The 24,112-nt window shown below is 42.9% G+C and overlaps 1 protein-coding gene across 5 annotated transcripts in view; it reads right to left on the minus strand.

Annotated features, from left to right (window-relative positions):
- GLI3 (GLI family zinc finger 3) overlaps window positions 1-24,112 on the minus strand; it is a 274,791-nt gene that overhangs the window by 103,638 nt on the left and 147,041 nt on the right. For 2 of the 5 annotated variants that reach the window (XM_059655750.1, XM_059655748.1), the window contains 2 exons: window positions 15,538-15,643; window positions 10,457-10,480 (listed from right to left, as the gene is read on the minus strand). The exons of 1 other annotated variant lie outside the window; for it this stretch is intronic. In XM_059655750.1, the coding sequence (XP_059511733.1) occupies window positions 10,457-10,480; window positions 15,538-15,643 (130 nt within the window). The remainder of the gene's footprint in view (window positions 1-10,456; window positions 10,481-15,537; window positions 15,644-24,112) is intronic. 2 more of the 5 variants (XM_059655751.1, XM_059655749.1) reach the window with 1 other exon arrangement.

Below are 24,112 nucleotides of genomic sequence, written 5' to 3' on the forward strand. Positions count from 1 at the left end.
ATAGGTCTCCCCCACATGTTAACGAAGACTCTCTATCCGAGGCACACTTGTCAATATTCCAGAATTTAAGCCCCTTGAAGGGTGTCAAACTTGTCAAAAATAAATTAAATATGGAAAAGGAGTATATCTAATGCACTGAGGAAAAAGCTGTCTACATTATTCAATAGAAAAGCAGCATTAACTTCCAAGAAATGAGATCATTTTCTTACAGTTCTTGTTATCATGGCTTCAGAGGACTTTGCCCAGAGCCCCGAGAAGAGCACCCTGGAAGACCGACCGAGTCTGGCCGCTTGGAAAGGAGCCCCACGGTCTCCTACTGCACCCCTTCTTCATAGAGAAAGCGAGTCTTCTGATCCCCACGAAGGACAGATTTCACAGACGGGAACGGTCTAAGTGACGGGCCCGGGAACTACCTGCTCATCTTACCACTGGAGAGCCGGGGCATGAGACCGCAGGCTGACTGGGAGCACTTTTTGGGGCTTCACATCTCTCATCTGTAAAATGTAAGGATTTGGACAAGAGGTTCTCCGTTCCTCCTTTTGGCCTAAAATCCAATGTTTTCTACGACTCAAACCATTTGGCCCTCTTTCCCACTGGTTCATTCTGACAATTAACATTGTAAAGTCTGTTCCTTGAATAAAGTTTGCTTAAAATTTAGTGACACCTTACTCGAGTAGCCTACAAATGAGATCTCTTTTTCCCTCTTTCTTAAATGACATGGCCATCATCACAGCGACTGGTGATCCCCCGGGCCATCTGAACTCCAACTTTGATATTACTCCCAGAAGAAAGGGAAGTGTCTGGCTTTATGCTGACTAGAGTTGGATGGCAATTGTTTAGAAGAACGTGGGGTTATGTAGCCATGCAAAAGGCTCAGTACTAAGCTACAGCTTAAGCACTAAAGAAGCTGGGACCAGTGAGTTCAGAGCTATTAGACGTTTTTATATTAACATTTCTCCCATCCAGGTTTGTGCATTTTATCTTCATTCTTTCAAATCCCGAAATTGCTTGGATAAGAGAGAGGGTTTATGCATTATACACACACACAGGCACGCACACACATGCATGTGCACACACACACACATTTCTAAGAGCAGCCTGAAGTTTTAGGGGAAATTGAAGAGGCTTTGTGTCAAGTACAGCTAAATCCAGCCTTCCCATATCAAACCTCTGCTAGAAAATTACTGTGCAGATGATAAGGCGGAAAGATATAATAAAAAGTGACTCTACTCAATTTACACTGCAATATTGGTATGACTGAATATTTTTCATTCAGGTGCCTGATAAAATCGCTAAACTGTATTGCAGATAAATAAAGGAGGCTTCTGTCAAGAATAAACACCATTAATCATGAAGTCTTACCCTCTGAGAGCCTGTGCTATGCATCTGCACAAATACACCAACCGAGCCAGCACACAACACATGCTTCCCTCCTTTATGCTGCTCCAGACTGAAGTTGTCCTCCTTTTCTATTTTTTTATGATTTAGGTAAAAACAGCATTTTTGAAAACATTCTTAATACTTTTTAACTTTACAGTCCTGCAACTAGGTCCATTACTATAATATTTAGAAAAAATTGCTTGGCTCTTGGGAGAAAAACTTGGCAGTGAAATGTTTTTATTTATTTATTTATTTATTTATTTATTGCTGATTATACACCTACACAATCCATATGTTATATACTGTATTTCATCAAAGCTAAGATGCTGCTGACCTAAAAAAATGCACCATTATTTTAGGTACCACTAAGAATGACAATACTTCCTTATCGCTTTCAATTTTTACTTTATACTCATTTTTAAAACTCTTCTATGCTTATTCAGGCATAGGTTATATCATATAGCACCAAAGTACTTGCACACAAAGGGATATATCAGCAAAATAATTTTATTGAGAGATACCTGAAACTTCCCCATAGCTGCCACTCCACCAACAGTAATCATAAAACACTACAGATGCTGAGATACATTCCAATTTCAGCGATGTTAAAAGGTGAGAAAAGATACACAACTTAAAACAGATGACTTAAATATGGTAATATAATAAATACATATTAGGTAATTCGGCCATTTATCAAATACCTATGACATGACAGATTGTGCTAAGTGCTATCTATATGCTCATTCTTTGAATTCATGATATAAAATGGGATTGAATTACGAAATAGGTCTGGACAGAGTAAGTCATCTGATAGGAATTACCTAAGCTGGATTCAAACCCAGTCTATAATTTTAAACACAGAGGAAAATTATCTTGAACCAAATACAAAAATCTGTATCTGCTTAAATATTATATTTTAGCATTATTGATGCTGTTAATAGAACAGATGACCTGGTCTTCCAGTTATCCTTCCACTCCAGTGGGAACCTCTGTGAGCAACACTGAAATGGCACAGATAGTGCCTGGCGGCTCTACACACCGGTGGCTAAGGAGGGATGTGCAAAGCCTGCCTTGGGGAGTATGAGGAAGAATGAGGGAGGGATGCACATCTTCATACAAGGAAAGAGGGGACAGAAGGAGAAAGGGCACATGGGCATGCACGTAGCAGGGCCACAGTGTTTCATGGACTCCTCTTCTAAGTATCCATACACAGGAGAAAAATACAAAGGACAAATGTAAGCTTTCTCATACCTGTGCAATGTTACGAAATCTTAAAGTCAGATCATTTCATCCGACTACTTCATTTCACAGACGACAACAAGGAGGTCCAGAGAGGCCAGGGAAAGTGTTAGGATCCAGTTAATTTGTGGCAGAGCTGAGAACAGAACTGTCCAGGGCCCACATCTGTTACAGAAACAGCTTAGGAAGTGGCTTTAAGAGGCTCATCAGAAAGTATGTGCCAACAGACTTGCGTTTGAATTTTCTGGGATGCTATGTTGAAACCCGGGGGGAAAGCATTAACATTGGCTAACGTAACGACTATCCTGAGTGGGAAGGGAGTATGCTCAGGGGTGATGGTTCAGCAACGCTGCAACCCAGTCCTGCTCCCGAGGATGGTCCATTGTGCGCACAGGAAGCATCCGGGCAGCTGTGCACTCCAAGGAGGAAGTGCCTCTTCTGCCAAGGGAGGCTTCACTCCAATCTTCCAGGCAAATCCTCCTTGTGTGAGAAAGAACCCTGACCCCGCAGAGCGAATGCATTTATCTGCCCCAGGGAACCCTGGCCAGGAGACCCCCACAGAAAGCCTGTGGCCCCGGGCTCACAACAATCGGATGCCAAGAGGCCAGTTCTAACTAGGCCCAGCAAGAAAACAGGAAGATCTCAAGAAACCACAATCACTGCTTGGGCCTTGTCCACTTCTTTTAGGAAAAGTTTCTATGTAGAAAAAGGTATTTCATCAGCATGTAATTTTCACCACTGATGTCGTGTTCAATCATTTCTAACAAACTCTTTGGTCCTCTTTTGGGAAGTGCCATGTCAAAACTACTCCCAGGCACACGATCAATAGATGCAGGCATCCAGTTAGCACAGTGCACCCCACCTGCTGGTCCTCATGTATAAAAAAATGGGTACAGCCTTAACCGGTTTGGCTCAGTGGATAGAGCGTTGGCCTGTGGACTGAAGGGTCCCAGGTTCGATTCCGGTCAAGGGCCTATACCTTGGTTGCGGGCACAACCCCAGTAGGGGGTGTGCAGGAGCCAGCTGATTGATGTTTCTCTCTCATCGATGTTTCTAACTCTCTATCCCTCTCCCTTCCTCTCTGTAAAAAAAAAAAATCAATAAAATATAATTTTTAAAAAATGGGTACATACAGGTGAACAGATCCCTTCCAGAATTTTGCCCTTAAAACAACTCCATTTTGTCTAGTGGCCTCACATGCTTTACCAACACCTTAATGAAGGTGTAATTTATCCAAGAACCAAATATTTCATCTTTATTTAATAGGTTTCCAAGTTTAATTGTGCATCTCTGTCTCAGTCATAAACAGTACTATAGATAAAAAACATATTTGCAAGAAAATGGCTATGATTAAGATATCTGAATACTTTGCATTATTGCTGTTGATGATTTCCACACAGATGGGAATGCATTTTGTGCAAATTATTATGAAATTCCTTCTGAATGTAAATTCAACTGAAATGGAGCCAATGGTCCCCTGCCCCACCCTGCACAGGTGGTTATGTCAGTGAAGTGGGAGTGAGTATGTACAATAACCTGAACTCCCCTCCTTCACTAGCCTTACTCACGTCGAAAGGAAGCCAGATGGCTGGTAGTGTCCTTCCGTGATTTTTAAAGGCAGTGATGATCCCACAGCAGCTAAGTTATTCGCCTGGAATGAAGCACTGCCCTCTCGCTAATGAGTTACAAACGGTCTCTAGGTCTCCACGCCAGGGAAACTGAGCAAGCACTTGGCTTGGCAGAGACCCGCAGCTGGCTGTATCTCGGGACTCATCAGACAGGCGGGATCACAGGGACTGCAAGAATCCGGAGACCTTGCCTCTGAGGAATGTAATTCATGCAGAAAAGTGTTGTCAGAGGAAGGCCAGGGAACCTCGTGGGAAGAAAGCAAAATAAACAGTTCAACAAAAAAAACAAAGAAGGACCAATAGCCTTTTTGAACACTGAGTACAGGGAGACTTCAGCGGGGCCTCAGACAAAGGCCTCATCAAAGGACACCCTTGCAAAGCCAGAAGACCTGAAAGGATGTTTCTCTCCACGCACTGGGGGGAGGGAGGCCGCCTTCTGCTTTTCATTCCTTCCAATTCAACTGCCACACACCTCCCTCCTCCCAACAAACAGAGAAACAACAAACAAGAACCAAAATAACTAAAAAGTGCTCTGTCTGCCCAGGTGAAGAGGTGGGGAAGGGTGGAGAAGTTAACCCAATTAAATAAGGGATAACGTATCTGCTCAGTATCCTTCAGATCAGCTGCAAGTACATGAAACAAATGCCCAAGTCAGATGCACACAGCCCGCCATGCCATCCACCTAAGACTCGTGGAATGCTCAATCACTTACACTCTGCAAATTCTCATAACTACCATGTGACATTCTCCACCAGGAGGGAATCCCTCCCTCGAGCTTAATGCAAGAGGTGGGACCTCTGCTTTCAACCCTCATGTCACAATTCCCCGATTCCCAGTGGAATCCTGACTTGGACTCTTCTTCTCTCAATCCAGTAACTCCATTTATCCCGCAGTCCTGAAATCCAAAATCTGAGGTCACCATATTTTGAGCATTCAAACAAGATTACAGTGCTTTATGCTGACCTTCTTTTCCCCTCTTACTTCAGTTAAGAAAGAAGACTGTGCAAACTTTTATTAACCCATCCCAAAGGCAGGCTGAGATTACCACAAGGAACACGGACAGAAGTGAGTGGTGTATGTGCATACATTTTAATGTTATATATTAAAAATAATGAAGACATCAAATACTTAACTTAAATTTAAAAAACCCAACATGTTAGGCAATACAAACATTAATATAATTCTAGTATTAATCTGTTGTGTATCTCAGGCCACTACAATATGAAAATCCTTTTAAAATCAGAGTCCCCTCTACAGATCTGATTGCCTTGGCTAATGACTTACAATTCTGAATTTGTTTCTGGAAACTTTCACTGGTGTGCGTAGGTTAAGTTGAAAGCAACGCAGACTGGGCCTACAGGGATTCTGTTCTGTGAGGGAGCCAGAGATTGCTTTGAATATAGGCAAGAAGCATTTTAGTAAAGTAGGAATGCTTTCTTGGGATTCTGTTTTAAAAATGAAAATCATATTCATGCAACAGGGTGTGGTGATTTGTTTCGCAAATGAGGCAGATCTTTAAACTGCCAGTGCCCCCCTCTCTCTCACTCCCCCACATAAAAGAGACATTGTTTACTTCAAATGAACTTGGCAATATTTGGATATTATCTGTACTTAGAAGAGTATTGGTGTTCTCCAGTTAGTGGCTAACTCAGCGATTTTCAACCTTTCTCATTTCATGACACATAAACTGACTACTAAAATTCTGTGGCACACCAATGAATATATTCTATTTTTTGCTGATCTGACAAAAAATAGGTCTAATTTTTATTCATTCATACCAGACTACTATTGTGTTGGCTGTTGCCTTTCTTTTTTTTTTTTGAAAGATTGGTTAAATTTTTTTTTAATTAATTTCAGGAAGAGGGAGATAGGGACAGAAATATCCATGATGAGAGAGAATCATTCATTGGCTACCTCCACATGCCCCCTACTGGGGATCCAGCCTGCAACCTGAGCATGTGCCCTGACCAGGACTCAAACCAGGACCTCTTGGCTCATGGGTTGATGCTCAACCACTGAGGTATACCAGCCAAGCTGTTGTCATTTTTAAAATTTGACAATCTAAGGGAAGTCAGTGCCCCTGACTAAATAGTCAGGTATTGCATGTTGTGGCTCATTCCCAGGCGGTAGCATACATACTCTAAACCCAGTGATCTCTTAATGCTGCGAACTAAAATAACTGACCTTAGGCAGAGTTCTTATCACCTGGGGGTGAGCCGGGCCTGAGGCGGACGAGGCTCTCTGGGAACAGTTTGCAGGTATGATGGCACTGAAGGCCTCTCACTGGCAAACCTTTAATAAAAGATCGCAACTGTACACATAACTCATTCTGGGATTAATTTAGATTTTTGGACAGAGTCTAAGCTTCCTATTGCATCTAGTGGTCCCAACTGGGCACTTTTTAATGGATCTATAATCTCTCTGTAGCTGTAGGAGAAGGTTTTAAATATCTATAACTTATAAACATGTGAGATGAGGCATGACTCACAGTATTAGGTGATTGGCTTTTAGAAAAATCTACAGCTTTAGGTTGCAGACCCATATTTATTTTGCTCATTACTGGAAATGCTCTCTCATGCCTTAAGGCAGCTCCTGACCTGCCATTTCTTACTTTTCTCTGTATTCTTTTCTCCCTACTTTGTGTGTAAGCAGTGTGCACGTGTGCGTGTGCGTGTGCGTGTGTGTGTGGTATAAAGAGAAAAAGGAGAGGCAGAGGCAGAATATACAGATATAGCATTATAGATGATGTTTTTGAGCATCAGAGATATAAGAAAACTGATGCAATGCCCCCAATTCCACTAGGAATTACAGGCGATAAACACAGGACCCATAAGCCATTTAACTTGTTAAATTTTATCCAACGGCAAGATACTGATGCCCACTATTGTTCTGATATTTCTTTTGCAAAGATCACAACAAAACTAAAAACGGTCAAGATTCTTCCCCAAATATCTTTCCAATACAGTTATCGAGAAATATTCTGCAAAAGCATCCCTACCTTAGCTTAGGACCGAGAGGATGACTTTCAAAACCGACCTTCCTCCTGCTATTTCCTTTTACGATACTTAGTTTCTGGATCGCCAGAGATGCCAAACTCTAGCTAATATGTTACTTAGGATTCAAACAGTAAGCAGGCAGTTTCCTGGAAACAAGTCTGCTGGGATTTTATTTTTTGATGTATGGATTTCACTGTGGGCAGGGGTGGGGATGCAACAACAAACAGGAATGAATGGCAGGCGGGCCTGAGTCCGTGGCCTTTGTTCCCCGGGGAAAGGTCTGAAATGAACTCGGCCTGCTGTGCGGCTATAGGAAATGGCATGTCTTTGTGGAGGTGGAAAAAGCGGGCTCTGTTACCTAAGAGAAGGAGAGCGGGCCACATAAGATGAGCTGCAGGCAGCTTCGCTTGGGTGGCAGTCGTCACGTAAACGAACCTGAAAGTATCTTCCCGTGGGGGCGAATTCTGTTAGGGTTCAATTTTTTCAAACACGTGTTTTGAAAAAATAAATAAAAATGATGGCGGTAAATTTCTGTTTTCTCTGAAGCCAGGCTTGCCATGAGTGGAAGCATTGTGCTCAAAGAAAAAAGTCTGTTACAGGCCAGTACCCCCCAGGCACCCCCAACAGGTTTGACAGCGGGCTCTATAGAGCCCGGCGGCTTCCGGTTCAGTGCCCCTGAATACCTTCAGTCAATATCTGCTCCGGGCCCGACGCTGAGCGCTGCACAAAGAGCACTGAAATTTTAGCCAAGGAACTGGTGCTCAGGCTCTGAGCGTGCACTGTAATTAGGGCCTGCTTTATCCGCCACCGGCGACCAGATCCAATATTTCAGTCATTAGAAATATTGCAAAACAGAAATAAGCATGATGTCCTTGGAGTCCGATTTACTGCATGTTTCTTATTGCAAAATAAAGTGTGTGTAGCTTGATCTGGATCGATGTGGCCAGCTCACGACAATGTTTAAAGTTTAGAAATTTGCTGTAACCGGTTTGGCTCAGTGGATGGAGCGTCGGCCTGCGGACTCAAGGGTCTCGGGTTCGATTCCGGTCAAGGGCATGTACCTTGGTTGCGGGCATACCCCCAGTGGGGGGTGTGCAGGAGGCAGCTGATGGATGTTTATCTCTCATCAATGTTTCTGACTCTCTATCCCTCTCCCTTCCTCTCTGTAAAAAAAACAAAAAAATCAATGAAATGTATTTTTTTAAAGTTTAGAAATTGTAACTCACCCACATTTGCATACTTGCATGGCAAACTAGGGATGCAAATCATCTAAGGTAGTTCTTTAAAAGTAAGCTGGATTTACACTTTTTCAGTTTATCACGAGAAGCAATGACCAAAATAAGACATGTTCTTTTTTTCAAGCTGATATAATATGCAATGAAAATGCTGGGGAATAATAGTAAGAGAGCTTAAAAGTAGGAAGTATAATAAAAATAAAAAGGCAATTGCTTATAAGAAAGAAAAATAAAGCAGAGTAAGGGCAAAAGGTCAGGCTGGAAAGGGGGTGTTACCTTAGATCAGGGGATGGCAAACATTTTAGGCGTTGGGGGCCATATTCTCTATGTGTCAGCTACTCTGCCCTGGATTGCTAAGGCTGCGAGGACAGTAGTGAATAAGTGGCAATCACTGTGTTCCAATAAAACTTCACTAACAAAAACAGGCCATGGCGGGGATTGGGTGCATAGGCCATAGTTTGCCAACCCTTGTTCATTAGACAGTTTTTCATAGAAGACCTCTCAGGTAAGGAGACATGTGTGTAGGGAAATGTATTAAGTGAAGAGCGAGCCATGGGTATCTGAGGGAAGAAGGTTCCAGGCAGCTGCATGCTGTGATCTAGTCCAACACGGCTTGCAATCTACAGAGTAAACGGCTATAATCACCGATCTCTACTCAGCCATGTTTTAACATGGTCCTCTCAAATGTGATTAAGTATTGCTCAATATTCTACCAAGTTGACGAATCACAAGTTATCAAACCATTCCCTGTAACAACTGGTTACGTAAATTGTCCAGTTATGTGGTGTCACAAATTCTACGGCAGCAAACATGTTGTATGTCGGATTGCTTGGCTACAGGAAGGTTTATTCGGTCAAAAGGCTTTTTACAGCTCTTCTCCACACTGCCATACCCATACACACCTTAGAAACTTGCAGAAGATAATGACAGCCACTAACACAGAAAACTTCCTATAGTGTGTTGTTAGGATCCTTTGTGCTCACCCAGGAAGTAGAATCCAGAGCAGCCAAGTCTGCAATGTTCATTTTCACGAGCAGAACTTGAAAGCCAAGAGCAAGAAGTAGAGCACCTGATGGGTTCAAATAATGCTCGATCTGCTCCTAAGCTATGTAACCTCTCTGTATCAGGATCCCCATGTCTTTAAAATGAGGTTAGTAATAACAACTCCATCACAGGGTTGCTGAAACTACTACATAATTATGTAAAGTCTCTAAAACTGTGCCTAGACCATGGTTAAGTACTCAAAAACATCACATTACAGTCAGGGTCATTATTACTTCTTTTTTTCCTGTGAATTGTCTGTTCATTTTTATTTTCCCTTATCTTTGAAATTTTGCTATTCTTCTTAAGTTGTCCATTTGAGATTGCTATTTTCACCTATTTTAGTTCCATGTGAAGGGCATGGAGAGCAGCAATAGATGTACATTAAATAGTACACTACTTTACATCCAGTAACTGACTTAATATTTGCCAGTGGATTGTATCTGTCCTTTAATATTATTTTAAGTAGTAATCAAGCTTTTGATTTTGAGTATTAAGTGTGCTAGCTTTGTTGGCATGAGAGGACACATTCTAACCAAAGTAAGCAACAAAACAGATGATGACAGTCATCCTGCAGTAGCCTAAGAAACAACAGCCCATTATCATCACTGAAAATAATATTTATTCAGGAACTACTATGTATAGACATGGACTTGGCCTAGTAAATGCAAAGAAATAAATCTTGTCTTTGCCCTCAAGAGATACAATTATAATCTAGTTCATTCTTTTCTTTTTTTGAGAGGGTTTACACAGTGTTAGGTTACAGTATTTGATGTAATCTGATATGTCATTACACTATACCAGCTTCAATAATGTTTATGGTAGAGCACAAACAGTGGAGGGGGAAAAAGAAATTTCCTTTGTTAATTTTAAGTTGCACTATTAAAATATGTCAAACTAGTTATGCCCCCAAATACACTTAAAAGGTTTTGCTCACCTCTGCATGTTACTGGAGGCTTTCCTGGGAATGGAAAGAATGAAATCACTATTATGCATTATGGGACCATCACGAAGTTTTAAGTAAGGGCCTAGATTGAAGGCTATTTTTAATATATATTATATGAGCTCCCAAAACCACAGTACCTAGTACATGCAAGATGCTGAATTAAGGGAGAGAGGGAGGGAGGGAAAAAAAAGAGGGTGGGGACCGAGTAGCAGCCCTGGCTACCTACTTACCCTTTCTCTCTCTAAGCTTTTACCATAATGATACATCCTTTCTTAGAGCTTTTTCTCTCTGAAAAAAAAAATGTATTTATTCATACTCCAAAATTGCCACTCATCTCCCTGCTCTCATTTCTAAAAGGCAGCCATAATCACGGGGGAGAAGCCTTACCAGTTCCAATGTGCTCTATTTCACTGCTAATATTAATGATCTACCGTGTACTGAGCTCTCTCCCCAGGCGCCAGGAAGTGAACCGCTTTTAGTAGGAAGAACAGCTCTTCTTACTTAGGTGGAATAATTTCAGTGAGTCAGGCAGCCTTGGAAAGAGCCACATTGACTCCCCTAAGAGAAAAAGGAGCCGCCAAGTAGAACAGAATATGAGTGATCATTCCTCTAAGAGAGAAACGACGAGGCTGGCTTTCTAAAATGAATTAGTAGAGTGGATGGTGACATGCGACAGCCGCCCGTGAGTGCTGGCTTTGGATGCAACTTGGGGTGCAGTGCTCTTCACATCCACAGCCTGAGACGAGGGCAGCTCTCAGCTCAACTGGTGAGATCTGTGGGGCTTGAATTACTGTCATGGATTAATAACTAAGGAATCTGCTTTGGAAAATGAATTGCAGAGCTCAGATGAAGAAAATGGACCGTCTCAAATTCAATTCAGATTGGTCCATAACTAAGTTTAGGTCAAAAAGGTAGTATATAAAATATTCCCCCCACCCAAGGAAAAATTCCAAATGAATGTCAAATTTAAAACTTTATTTTGGTGTTTCTACAAATGCATTAAAAGAAACATGCTTACATGAGTACTAACATAAGATTTTAAAAAACACACACTCAAAATGCAAAAGAAAGAACACTTTATTAGTGTGAAAGCAGTCATTTAAAAATATATCTGTATTCTTGGGGAGGGGATGTAATATTCCAACTGCCCAAATTTCCAAATGATTTTTTAAAACAAATAGTAATTTTTAGCCTACAGCATCACCCATTCCCATAGGATACAATACTGCCTCCTGGAATTGTGCAAGGAAAAGCCCTGGTATAAACAAAACAAAATATGGTATAGAGAGCAGGAAAATAAGTAAATATTCACATAAAGCTACTGCCTTGACTATGTGAATTTGATTGGTTTTCTGTCTATGCTCCAAATAATCTCAGCAATATAATAAAATGTATTCATTAAGATTTTTTCTAAAACACTGGTATTTTTTTCTATATGGCTTAATAAAGCATCAAGTCTGTGGTCAAAGCGAATAATTTGAGAGAGCATAAGTCCTAGTGAAATCAGTGGAGAATTTTCCAAAAAAAAAAAAAAGGGAGAAAGTTCTTGATATCCAATGTATCCTAATTTTCAAACCACTTGCATTAAATACGCATAATGCAGGAATTGTACATTTTATGTGACAACCTTTATGTGACAACTCAGGGAAAGATAACACTCCATATCCTACTTATAAGTTCTTAGTCTAAATTCATGATTTTAGTCGAGAAAGGAAATACCAATAAATTCTAATGTTATTGTCAGTACTGTATTTGAAAAAAAAAAATAAAAGATTCTATATGCTTACCCACACTGCCCCACCATAAATGGTGAAATAACATTGAGAGTACGTAGAGTAACCTAAAGACATTCCATTTAACACACTGGGTTCTTTAACACAAACTGACATATTTCTGCACATATTTATAAGGCTTGATGGCCATTATTAGGCTGTAACTGCAGTTGTTCTAACACCTAATAAGCCATGGTTGAAAAAACAAAGGCAGGTTAATTTGTGATTTCCTCGACTCATTCAGAGGCAAATTAAGTGTCAAACAGCTAATACAGAACATATTTCACTTTATGAGATTTTAATTTAATTCTGCACAGTATCGCTGATGCCTTAATATAGGGTGGTTTATCTAAAAATAAGAGCAATTTATAAACCTCTTTCAATAGAATCTTTAATGATAACATATGATAGCATAATTATCGCAGTGCCTGCCATCCCTCCTAGCAGAGGTCTGCGAGCATTTCCATCAGCAACACAAATCCTGTTTTCAAGACTTATAATTGACATTTTAAAGTTGGCACCAGAAGAACAACTATGTGTACAAAATAATGAGAATGCCCGCAGATTTTGTCTTCTTATAATTATAAATATATATTCTAACAGCTTATAGTAAGCGCACTCGGTCTCGTTTTCTATAATATAATTCTATAGCACGCATTTTGGACTTCAAGAATCGGATTCAAGCTCTGTGACTGCTCGTCCGCTGATTTCCTGAATGGACAGCGTGGGTGTCTCCTGAGCACCTTTACAAAGTACCTGGCGGAGTGCAAGGCACTGCCCACAAAACTAACAGGAACAGTGACCACTAAACAGTAACTGATCAGGCAAGATAAAGGCACACACAGGGTGCTGTGAGGAACAGCCAGCTAAGGGTGGGGAGTTTATGCAGGTCCTTGCCATGCAGAGCCAGAAGGTCACTGAGGGCAAAGCAGAGAGACAATGTCGTATTATAGAGGCACAGAGGTGTGGTTTGCACTAGCTTCCCAGCGCCTACTTCATAAACTCAGTGTCTCCACCCAGGACCCTGCTAGGAGGCCAGAGACCCAGGCTCCCCCCCACGCTCTTCGCTCGCAGTGATGACATTTCCTCTCAGAACCTTCCAGAACTTCTCCTTTGAGGCTCAGTGTTATTTATCAGCCTTACATTATGAATCTTTGGAGGACAATTTAGTCAACTGCTGCTAAAGTATCCTCAAGCTTGGCTGGAAAAGAAGGAAGTACTAAAATCTGTAGAAATCCCAGTTCACCCGTCATATCTGAAATGCAAGCCCTTCCCCCAGGATTCTCCAAACTCACCCTCAATTATCTTGTGGTGTTTTTATCACTAGCGAGCTAACACTGTAGGCATGGCGATCAGGGCCTAGGGCACATAGTGTGGACTATAGGAGGGCTTGCTATTGTTATATCTGCCAAAGAACCAATACCTGGGGTTGTATTGATAAATTCCTATTTGGATTTAATTACAAGGCAAGCTATAATAAACTGAGAGGAACCAGTTCATTCAATCACATAGGCTTGTGTTTTGAAATTTTTCTATAACATGATTTTGAAAGAGTGAAAAAAAACTCTGAAATTCCACAGAAAATCTGATTTAAATTACTACATCACTGCAGAGACTGCAGAGTCTGGGAGAATCAGCCATGCAAAACCTCTGTGTAACGGGTGAATTACACTGCAGGTTTAAGCCTGAATTTGGAATTTCCTCCCCTTTGTATAGGGCATTTTAAATTGGCTTCTTGGTTTTATTTGAGTGTATTTCTAGCAAGCTTCAGAACCCTGGAAATTCTTATGCTCCTGTGAAAAGTGAGAAAAAAGTCACAAGTTTCTGTGTTTTCTCTCTATAAATACTCACTTCTCCTATAATGCTTATGGAAGTCGGCAACACAGATTTATTACTTACCTCCGGGCAAAGCTGCTCTGAAATTACAATTTAGCAATGGAGGACGGGCCCAAGAAGCGGTTGGTAAAATATGATATGTGTACTTGGGCACATAGTTAGGGTTGTTAATATCAATTAATTCTGTTCACAGAGGAGGACTTGTTTTAAAACAACTTCATTTTTCTTTGGCATATATGTAATTACACAGCTGTAACTAATAGCCAGGGAGATGCAATCCACCATCTAAATAACCAGCATTACTCTTCAAAGTATTATTTGTGCTTTTCTAACTTTACTATCTCAGAATGAAGGGTGATTACATACAACTAAATGAGTGTGTGTGTGTGTGTGTGTGTGTGTGTGTCCATTTGTAAAGGGCAGCCCTTCCTAGAACGTGGTTCTAGTTATCCGGACAGTACTAAAAACACATACATACACAAATACACGCACATACGCACATACATTTGAGCTTGTACGTCTACTATTTCTTTTCCCCCAAACTGAGTAAGATAATACTTATTTCCACACGATGCTCTTCTTCCTTTCCTAATGTATGTTACCACCACCATTCTATTCTTTTATCTTTGTGTAAACCATGTGCTCAATCACATTTGCCATTTTGTTTGGGTGACATTCCCATCAATCAAGTGACTATTGGTGTACACACCACAGGGCTATGAAATTTACCACAGAAATTTCATTATGATTCATGTGATCCCTGGGACAAGACTTTCACATCACAGAAAGTTTAGCATGAAAAACTTCAAAGGCATTCTCAACCAAATACATATTCTGTGTGGTATCCTTCCATTAGTCCTCTACTTTTTAATTTAGTATTTACAGCCAACAGAACACACATCACCAAACGAGATAGGAATGACCTGCCAGCTACTTAGTACAGACAGTCCTCAGGTTACGTCGGACTCGACGTATGTCGTCTTGTGGTTACGTTGCCATCTCCCATTTATTTATAAAAAAAAGTTCCGTCATTTCGACGTATGTACATACGTGCTTTATGTTTTTTATGACTTATTTACCACAAGTAAAGGTCAGGAATTGTTATCTTCCTTTTAAATCTTTTTTTACTGTTTCACTTCATTCCTGCTGTGTGTGTGCTCCATGTGAGTGACATAGGTGCTTATGTCGGTGGGTTCCGACTTCCGGCGAAAATCGCGTTATGTGGCGCCGTGGGAACGGATCTTCGACATAACCCGAGGACCTACTGTGTGCAGTATGACGGGAAGCACTGGGATTTGTTTCAGTAGACCCAGGAATAGATGGGCTTGCTATATTTCAAAAGTAAACCTTATGCTTCTATCACATCCTTAACGCCCAATAGCCATGCTGAAAACAGAAGGTCCGGAGATAGCAGAAGCTGGTATTTTGCTCTGTGTCATTACTGGGTACGGTTTTAATACTTACACATGCAGTGGAGGAATCGGAGACGGATCATAATGGTAACGCCCCTCGTGATGTCTGGCATCGATTGGCACAGGAGGGTGGAATGCAGGAAACAGGTGAGGAGGGTCTGAAAAAGAAAGTCCGACCTAAATGAAAAGAACACTTTGGAACAGGATTCCAGCCCGTGAAGCAACGCGGCGGTGCTGTCTTCATGACGTATGCTGAGCCTCCTTTAAGAATTTGTGGGAGAAGTCTTTCAAGTTCATCATGAGGCTCCCTAATGCAGAAGTATGACCAAGGCCCTACCACCTGCACCTGAGAAAGCAGAGCCTATGAATGCAACCAGAGCCTACAGAGGGAAGCAAGAAAGAACAGCACCCGAGCCTGCCCTGGGGGAAAGGCTGGCCGGGACGGGAAGACTGGGTCACAAAGGCAAAGGAAACAGATTACGAGACACTTGGTTATTGTAAATTACACTGTCAAGTGAATTTTAGACCAAAATGAAATATAAATATTAGTTTCATTTCTCCTATACCCATGGTGCTTTTTAAGGGAAGGAGTCTATTCTAGAGTCCCTGCTGAAATCCATGGCATACACACAACACCCCACATACATATATCACACACAACATACCCCCACACAAACTGCACATACCACACGTACACCATGCATACTACACAGACACATCTCATATACACATACAATGCACCACATACACAACACATATCCCCACGCCAACCCCACATTCCACACATATACACCCGACACAGTACATCCCCCCCCCATACATCCCACTTCCACATACACCACAGATACACCACATACACAACACATACCCACACACACACCCCATACCATCACCACATGCCATACTCACACTACACACAAGAAACACACATTTTGGTCATTTAAATGCATGCTCCCTTTCTTGGCCTGGGTTATACCTCCACAGTCCTGACACTGGGGCAGCAAATCCAAAGGTTGGTGGCAGAATCGCTACCTGGCCTTGCTGCAGGAGACGAGCGGACCCCCTCAGACTTACAATGGGTGGTTTGCGGCAAACTGAGGGCTTCCTACCTTTCAGCCCTAACATTCACCTTGGCTCCAGACCAGCCTCCCATCTTGTTCTGCTCAGACTGGGCCTCACCGTTTCCTGGGCTCCTGTGTGCACACTTCACAATAGTTCCTCTGCTCCCACTTACTTGTAGTAATTTATGCTAATTGTCTGACAAATCTGGAAGTATTTCACCCCGCTAAATAGTGGTTCACTGCAAAAACTGGAGTTTTGCTCCATTTTATCATTAAAACCATGGGGGATATTTTGTAACTGACACTCCAGTTTCTACCAAGTTTCAAGAAGCAAAATAAAGAACTTCAAAACCTGGGGGTGTGCCTCCTGGGCTTTATATAAGCCTGATGTTACAGCAAACAAGCCGAACTTGTTCTTCAATAGCGCCTTCCACACGCAGCGGGGCCTGCCACAGCCATCGTGCTGCTGTTGCCCGTGAACTGGCAACACTCCCAGGAATTGACGTGTACATCCACGTGCCTCCAAAGGGCTTTGAGCTATTTCTACAAGTCTGAAGATCTGCCTAGACCTGAAGGTAGCAGGTGGTACAGGCAATTCCAAATGATGGCTGCAAGAAGCAACACGGAACCCCGAGGGCGGAGTGTGTGCGTTGGGTGCCGGTGCTGTGCCAAGCACAGAAAAGGGTGTAACCAGTACCTCACCCCCGCCACCCCCACCCCCACCAGGAGCTCCTTACGCCCCAGTGGAGGGCTATTGTGAGTGCCTGTGTGGGAATTCAGATGGCTCTCATTTTCCTCCCCATACATTTCTCTTTTCTAAATCTTCAACAAGCATCTTTTAGAATACACTACTAAACCTAACAAACTTTTTAACACTATGTATTTTCTACTTTATTTATTTTGTTCTTTAGATTCCACATGTAAGTAAAATCGTGTGAGATCTGACTTTCTCTGTCTGGCTTATTTTTTTCTTCTTTCTTATGACATTAAAATACCTTCATATGAAATCAACAAATAAAACAGAAACAGACTCATACATGCAGAGAACAGACTGATGGTCCCCAGAGGGGAGAGGGTTTGGGGAACTGGGTGAAAAAGGTAAAGGGATGAAGAACTACGGATTGGTAGTTACAAGATCCTCAGAGGGATGTGAAGCACAGCGCAGAGAAGGAGTACAGCCAATAATACTGTAATAACTACGTATGGTGCCAGGTGGGTACTTGAATTATCGGGGAGATCACTTTGTAAAGGACGTGATTATCTAATAACTGTGTTATACACATGAATCTAATACAAAAATAATACTAAATACAAACTGTCACTGAAAGATAAAGTTTACAAAAACAAGTAAATAAAATTCTGTCTTATTTCCCTTGTGTTGGACTTTGCCCTTCCTTTGGAAATCTAACAGTATGGTTATGAGAAGAAAAAAAAACAGTAAGCGTGAAAAACTATTAACATAGCATAGATAGAATTCAAAGTTGTGATTCCACCAGATTTAGAACCTAGGAAACTTCCGTGGCTGGAAAAAGACCATTGTACTGAAAATGTCAATTACTCGCGGTATTTTGTGCTTCTTGTCAGATAAAGCGGTGGGAGGGCGGTTCAGGGGAAGGAAAGGAGCCGTCTTGGCATAGTCCTATCATTGTCGCTGTGATATTAGGATGTGCGACGATGCTGGGATTCCACGGGTGAGGGCTATGCTAACCACCCGATCCTGTCTCCCACACGTTATGCATTTTATAGAGTGCGTATGAAAAAAAGCAATCATATTTTACGTGCACCAGTGAGGACTTACTATTAACAGGTGTTGGAGCTGGGTGTTTTGTAAGGGAAATCTGGATAGTTGGTCGGCCAAGTTTAAAAGTTTATCCACCATGGTTGTCACAGGCAGCGCTCCACATAACTCAGAGCAGAATGCCCTACTTTATTTAACCATTTTCAATAAAAATCACTCATCCTTCTGAAAACAATGTCATGTGAAGTGGAGCAATCTTTACCACTATTTGGAAAGTCTGACACACCGCACTCAGTGAATGTTTCCCGATTTTAAATTTGGAAACAGGCCCAAGTGAATCCGACTCAGGTCTGGGGTCAGGTGGATGGCCAGGAGACGGCTCTTCTTCCTCTTCCTTTCCTCTCAGCAGCCGCTGATGAGAACATGCTTGCCTCCAGCAGACTTCAGACTTAACACATGCCATCTGCTCTTGGAAATCAGGGCAATAAACATGCTAGAACTGTGCGTAAAGTAAGCACTCATGAGGTCTAAACCACCCCCGAAAGGCTTCTCCCCTGCACCATTTTATATGGCCGCTCTGAGGTAAATTGTGACAACTATGTCAAGAGTTGGAAGATATTTTTACTTCCTTGTCTCTTCGCTCTTGGCTGTGTTCTGCCTGATTAAACTCTCTCCACCAAATAAGTGGGTATTAACTGTACCTGACTTTCTCTCTGTGGGTGCACTGTGCATTATGACAAAGCACAAATCCACATTTTCCTCTTGTTTTTTAAACATGATTTTATTTATTTCAGAGAGGAAGGGAGAGGGAGAGAGAGACAGAAACATCAATGATGAGAGAGAATCATTGATTGGCTGCCGCCTGCACACCCCCTACTGGGGATCAAGCCTGCAACCCCGGCATGTGCCCTTGACCAGAATGGGACCCGGGACATTTCAGTCCGGAGGCCGACGCTTTATCCACTGAACCAAACCAGCTAGGGCCACATTTTTCAAACACACAGGGCTCAAAATGTGTGAATTAGTTCCACATTCAATATATACCTCATAGATGCAGGAACTTATAGTCATTATCTATTATATGAGTATTTATAACTAGGGGCCTGGTGCACGAAATTCGTGCACTGGGTGTGTGTGGGGAGGGGAGTGTCCCTCTGCCCAGCCTGCCCCCTCTCACATACTGGGAGCCCTCAGGCGTTGACCCCCATCACCCTCCAATCGCAGGATCGGCCCCTTGCCCAGGCCTGATGCCTCGGCCAGAGGCGTAGACCCCCATCACCCTCCGATCGCCTGATCGGCCCCTTGCCCAGGCCTGACGCCTCCGCCAGAGGTGTCAGGCTTGGACAGGGGACCCCCATCTCCCCCCGATCACTGGCTCTGGCCCCCACCCAGGCCTGAGGCCTCTGGCCCAGGAATCATGCCTGGACAGGGGACCCCCATCTCCCTCTGATCGCTTGCTCCACCCCCCGCCCAAGCCTGACGCCTCTGACCCAGGCTTCAGGCCTGGGCAAGGGGACCATCATATCCCCCCAATCCCCGGCTCCGCCCCCCACCCAGGTCTGATGCCTCGGCCAGAGGAATTGACCCTCATCACCATCTGATCACCAATCACCGGATCGGCCCCTTGACCAGGCCTGAGGCCTCCGGCATAGGTGTCAGGCCTGGGCAGGGGACCCCCAGCTCCTCGTGGTTGCAGGCTCCGCCCCTGCCCAGGCCTAACGCCTCTGGCCTAGGCGTCCGGCCCGGGCAGCGGGGACCTGCAGCTGCATCGGCCCCGCGATCGTGGGCTCCGCTTTAGGCCCAGGCAAGGGACCCCTAGCTCCCGGGACTGCCAGCTTCGACCGTGCCCAGCTCCCATCGCTGGCTCCACCCCTACTTCCTGCTATCACTGGCCAGGGCGGCAAAGGCGCCTGATTCTCTGATCATGGCTGGGGGGCAGGGCAAAGGCGGCCCCAGGGCCGCCTTTGCCCTGCCCCCCAGCTCTTAGGTCCCCCCTGGGTTTCCGATCACTGTCAGTGGCAGGGGGCTTCTTCCTGCTTTCCCTTTGGCCTCCCTGCATTGTGCCTACATATGCAAATTAACCGCCATCTTGTTGGCAGTTAACTGCCAATCATAGTTGGCAGTTAACTGCCAATCATAGTTGGCAGTTAATTTACATATAGCCCTGATTAGCCAATGAAAAGGGTATCATCGTATGCCAATTACCATTTTTCTCTTTTATTAGATAGGATAAAGTTACAGGGATTATGTGCATAGGGGTGAAGACAAACCTGTTATTCCTATAAAATCAAGAGAGTATACCTGGGCATTATAAAACTCTCTTCTCCAAGGAAATCTTACAATACTATCATGGATAGTTAGAAGGCATTACCATCTTTTAATTTTGAGAAATTATTCAAACGGGATTTTATTTCAACATCTCTGTCCCACCCTCTTTCCTTTTTTGGGAATGAAAGAGAAAATGATCAAGCACTATAAAAACACCTGAGAGGAAAACATGGAACAATTACTGCAGTCATTTCTCACTGTTGAGTGTGTTTTGTGAGTGTAGAAGTTAATTCTGACTGGAAGTCTGTGAGGCATCTTACAGCACTGTTTGCAGTCTTATGTCCCATGGAAATGTATGAATTCTGCATTCTGGAATTAGGTTAAGTCAACAACAAAAAGTTATGGTTATGATATGACTTGGCCAAAGACCTCTGGGTATAGGTTTAAGAATCTTACTGTTTCTATTTATTTCCCTCTTGATTTAGTTTAAAACAACTTCTCCTGGACTGATAAAATCTACTCAAACAATTTACGTCATTTATCGGTGGGAATGACACCTCTGAAGCCACTTTCTGCAAAAATGCAATGGAACACCTCATCCAATTGAAGACATGCCTGACCATAACTTAACAGTATAAACAAAGAGTAAAACGCAGAAGGGGAACATGCTTCCCCGTATCACACAACAATAAGCCTAAGGAAAAGAAGAAGAGAGACAGAAAAAAGCCTGATCCTCACGCCCCGAATGCTTCCCTTGCATCTTGGCTTGTCGTTTCTATCTGGAAGATCCGCCGCACACTCCATCACGGGCCCAAGAAACTGTCCAAAAAATCCCATATGACAAGAACAGGCCCACGTCGCCAGCAGCCACCATAATTATCCACCTCATGGTTTATTATTTACACATGAGCAGCGCAGCTGTGGCGCATCATAACTCAAGTGTATGTGTAATAAGTCACGGCACCGCAGCCATCTCCTGTTCTGGCCCTTGACAAAACACCACATGATGACTTTTCCAAACTCCAGTTAAAACTGCTGAAGCAGAAGGAAGTGCCACTAAACCTAGCTACCTCCTATTTATCATACAATTTCCTGACTGATGGTTCCACAAACCAGCTGCTAAGTGCTGTGTACTCTACTGTCAGCAAACTAACGTGCTAAATGGAAGACAGGGAGAATAATGTGCAGAACTGGTGAAATCAATTTTACTGAGGGAATTAAAATTCTACTAGGTGGGGGTGGGTCTGTGGAGCAGTGGTAACCAGTCAACTGTACATGCTTATGGTTGCAAAGATGATTTATTACCGTCTTGCAAGAGGCTTGACTATTGGACCAAGTTCCTCTGTACTAACCTGAGATTTTGAAGAGCGCCTATTATCCGAGGCTTGAGCAGAATAGTCTAAAACCCTATAAATTCGTAATTGGCTTGATACCTGTTTAAATTGAAATGCATAGTAAAAATATTTGTGCTGTGTCCAGTTGCCGGTGTTCGATTTCATGCTGCCTGTCATCGCACTGAGCATTAAGGATCTCGTTAGGAATCAGAGGCATTGATTTTTAGGTCTCTTCACAACAGCCTGGGTTGATCATAAAACCTGTAGCCAGAGGAAGACACTTGGAGATTTATCTTCAGTTGCATCACTCTCTCAAGAAATAGTTTTAGTTCCTCAGGCTATAAGATCTGTTGGATGCCACTCTGGGACAGTCTTTCAAGGTTTGAAATTTACATACAAATATTGTAGATTAAAAAAGAGAGATCAAAGTCGGCTAAGTAAGCGCCCTGAAGGAGTAATGCACAAAATGATACTTGAGTGGCCTTCAAGTGCACAGGAAATAACACAGGAGAAGCCACAAGAGTAAACTGCCTGGCGTGCACAAGTCCTCCTGGCTTATTTAAATACTGAAGTTGTCTATAGACTGACTTTGGAGTTTATTCTAGACCAGACCTAGAGATTATTTTTCCTGTCATCAGGGTCAGCCCTGCCTGTAATAATGTCCAGTTCTCACAAATTCACTTACTTGCTTGTCATCACTAGAAACATTAAAACCCCTTGTGGTCAACATCCACTACGCTAAAACCAAAATAATTATCCAGAATCTATCAAATGAGAGGCCTCAAGTGAGAGGAGGGGCACCACCCCAATGAGAGGGTGGAGCGGTACCCCAGGCCTCTTCTGGCCTTGGGCATTTCTAGTCATCACCTTGGCACCTGCAAGACTTTTTTCAGGGTTCAGTGGCCTAAGGGAGTTATCACCATGTGGACTGACTCCAACACTCAGACTGCCTACCTACCTCACACATCCTGTCTACAGACAGGAATAGGCCCATGGATAGCACTGAGCCGGAAAGAGTGATCTAGCCCCTCTGAGGACAACAGCCCAGGAATGCCTGACCCAGAGTGTCTACAGCAACAAGGCAGTCTGTGGCCCTCCTGGTCGGTTCCTAGCAGACACCGAGGAGTGGCACCTCACAGGGACCAGCTATATGGACTTGCTGGGCACCCTGGTGGAATCACCCCATGGAACACCTCATGGAGGAACAGGAATTCTCCTACCGTCCTTACAGGCATGTTGTACAGAGTTGGGGGGAAAAAAAAACTATGGAAAAAATATCCGTGGGTGAGGATTAACAGAAATAAAAACAGCATGGATGGACCAGATTATTATGCTCAGTGAAACGAGCCAATCAGAGGAAGACAAATACCATATAATCTCACTTATATGTAGAATCTAATGAACAAAAATACACTGATGAACAAAATAGAAACAGAGGCCCTGGCTGAGCGTCGTCCCATGCACCAAGAGGTCACTGGTTTGATTCCCAGTTAGGGCACACATTACAGGCTCAATCCCCAGTCCCTTGCAGGAAGCAGCTGATCCATGTTTCTCTCTCTCTCTCTCTCTCTCTCTCTCTCTCTCTCTCTCTCTCTCCCTTCCTCTCTCTCTAAAATCAATAAAAACATATTTTTTATAATATATTTTTATTGATTTTTTACAGAGAGGAAGGGAGAGAGATGAGAGTTAGAAACATCGATGAGAGAGAAACGTCGATCAGCTGCCTCCTGCACATCTCCCACTGGGGATGTGCCCGCAACCAAGGTACATGCCCTTGACCGGAATCGAACCCGGGACCCTTCAGTCCGCAGGCCGACGCTCTATCCACTGAGCCAAACCGGTTTTGGCATATTTTTAAAATAATAAATAAAAAATAGAAACAGATGCATTAGTTAATACATGAAACAGATGGACAGCTATCAGACTGAAGAGGGTTGGGGGGTTGGATGAAGGAAGGTGAGATGGTTAGCCAAAAAAAAAATAAAAAAAAATATATATATATATGATATATAACACAGACACAGACAACAGTGTGGTGAGAGCCAGCGGGCAAGGGGGGTAGAGACTAGGAGGAGGTGGTCAAAGGGGGGGAATAGTGGGGTGGAAAGAGATTTTGTTTGGGGAGGTGGGTGTACAATGTGGTATGCAGATGATGTTTTATTAAGTTGTACACTTGAAACCAGTATGGTTTTGTGAACCAATGTCACTCCAATAAATTCAGTTTTT

The sequence above is a fragment of the Myotis daubentonii genome, chromosome 10, assembly GCF_963259705.1.
Source record: "Myotis daubentonii chromosome 10, mMyoDau2.1, whole genome shotgun sequence".
NCBI classification, from domain to species: domain Eukaryota; kingdom Metazoa; phylum Chordata; class Mammalia; order Chiroptera; family Vespertilionidae; genus Myotis; species Myotis daubentonii.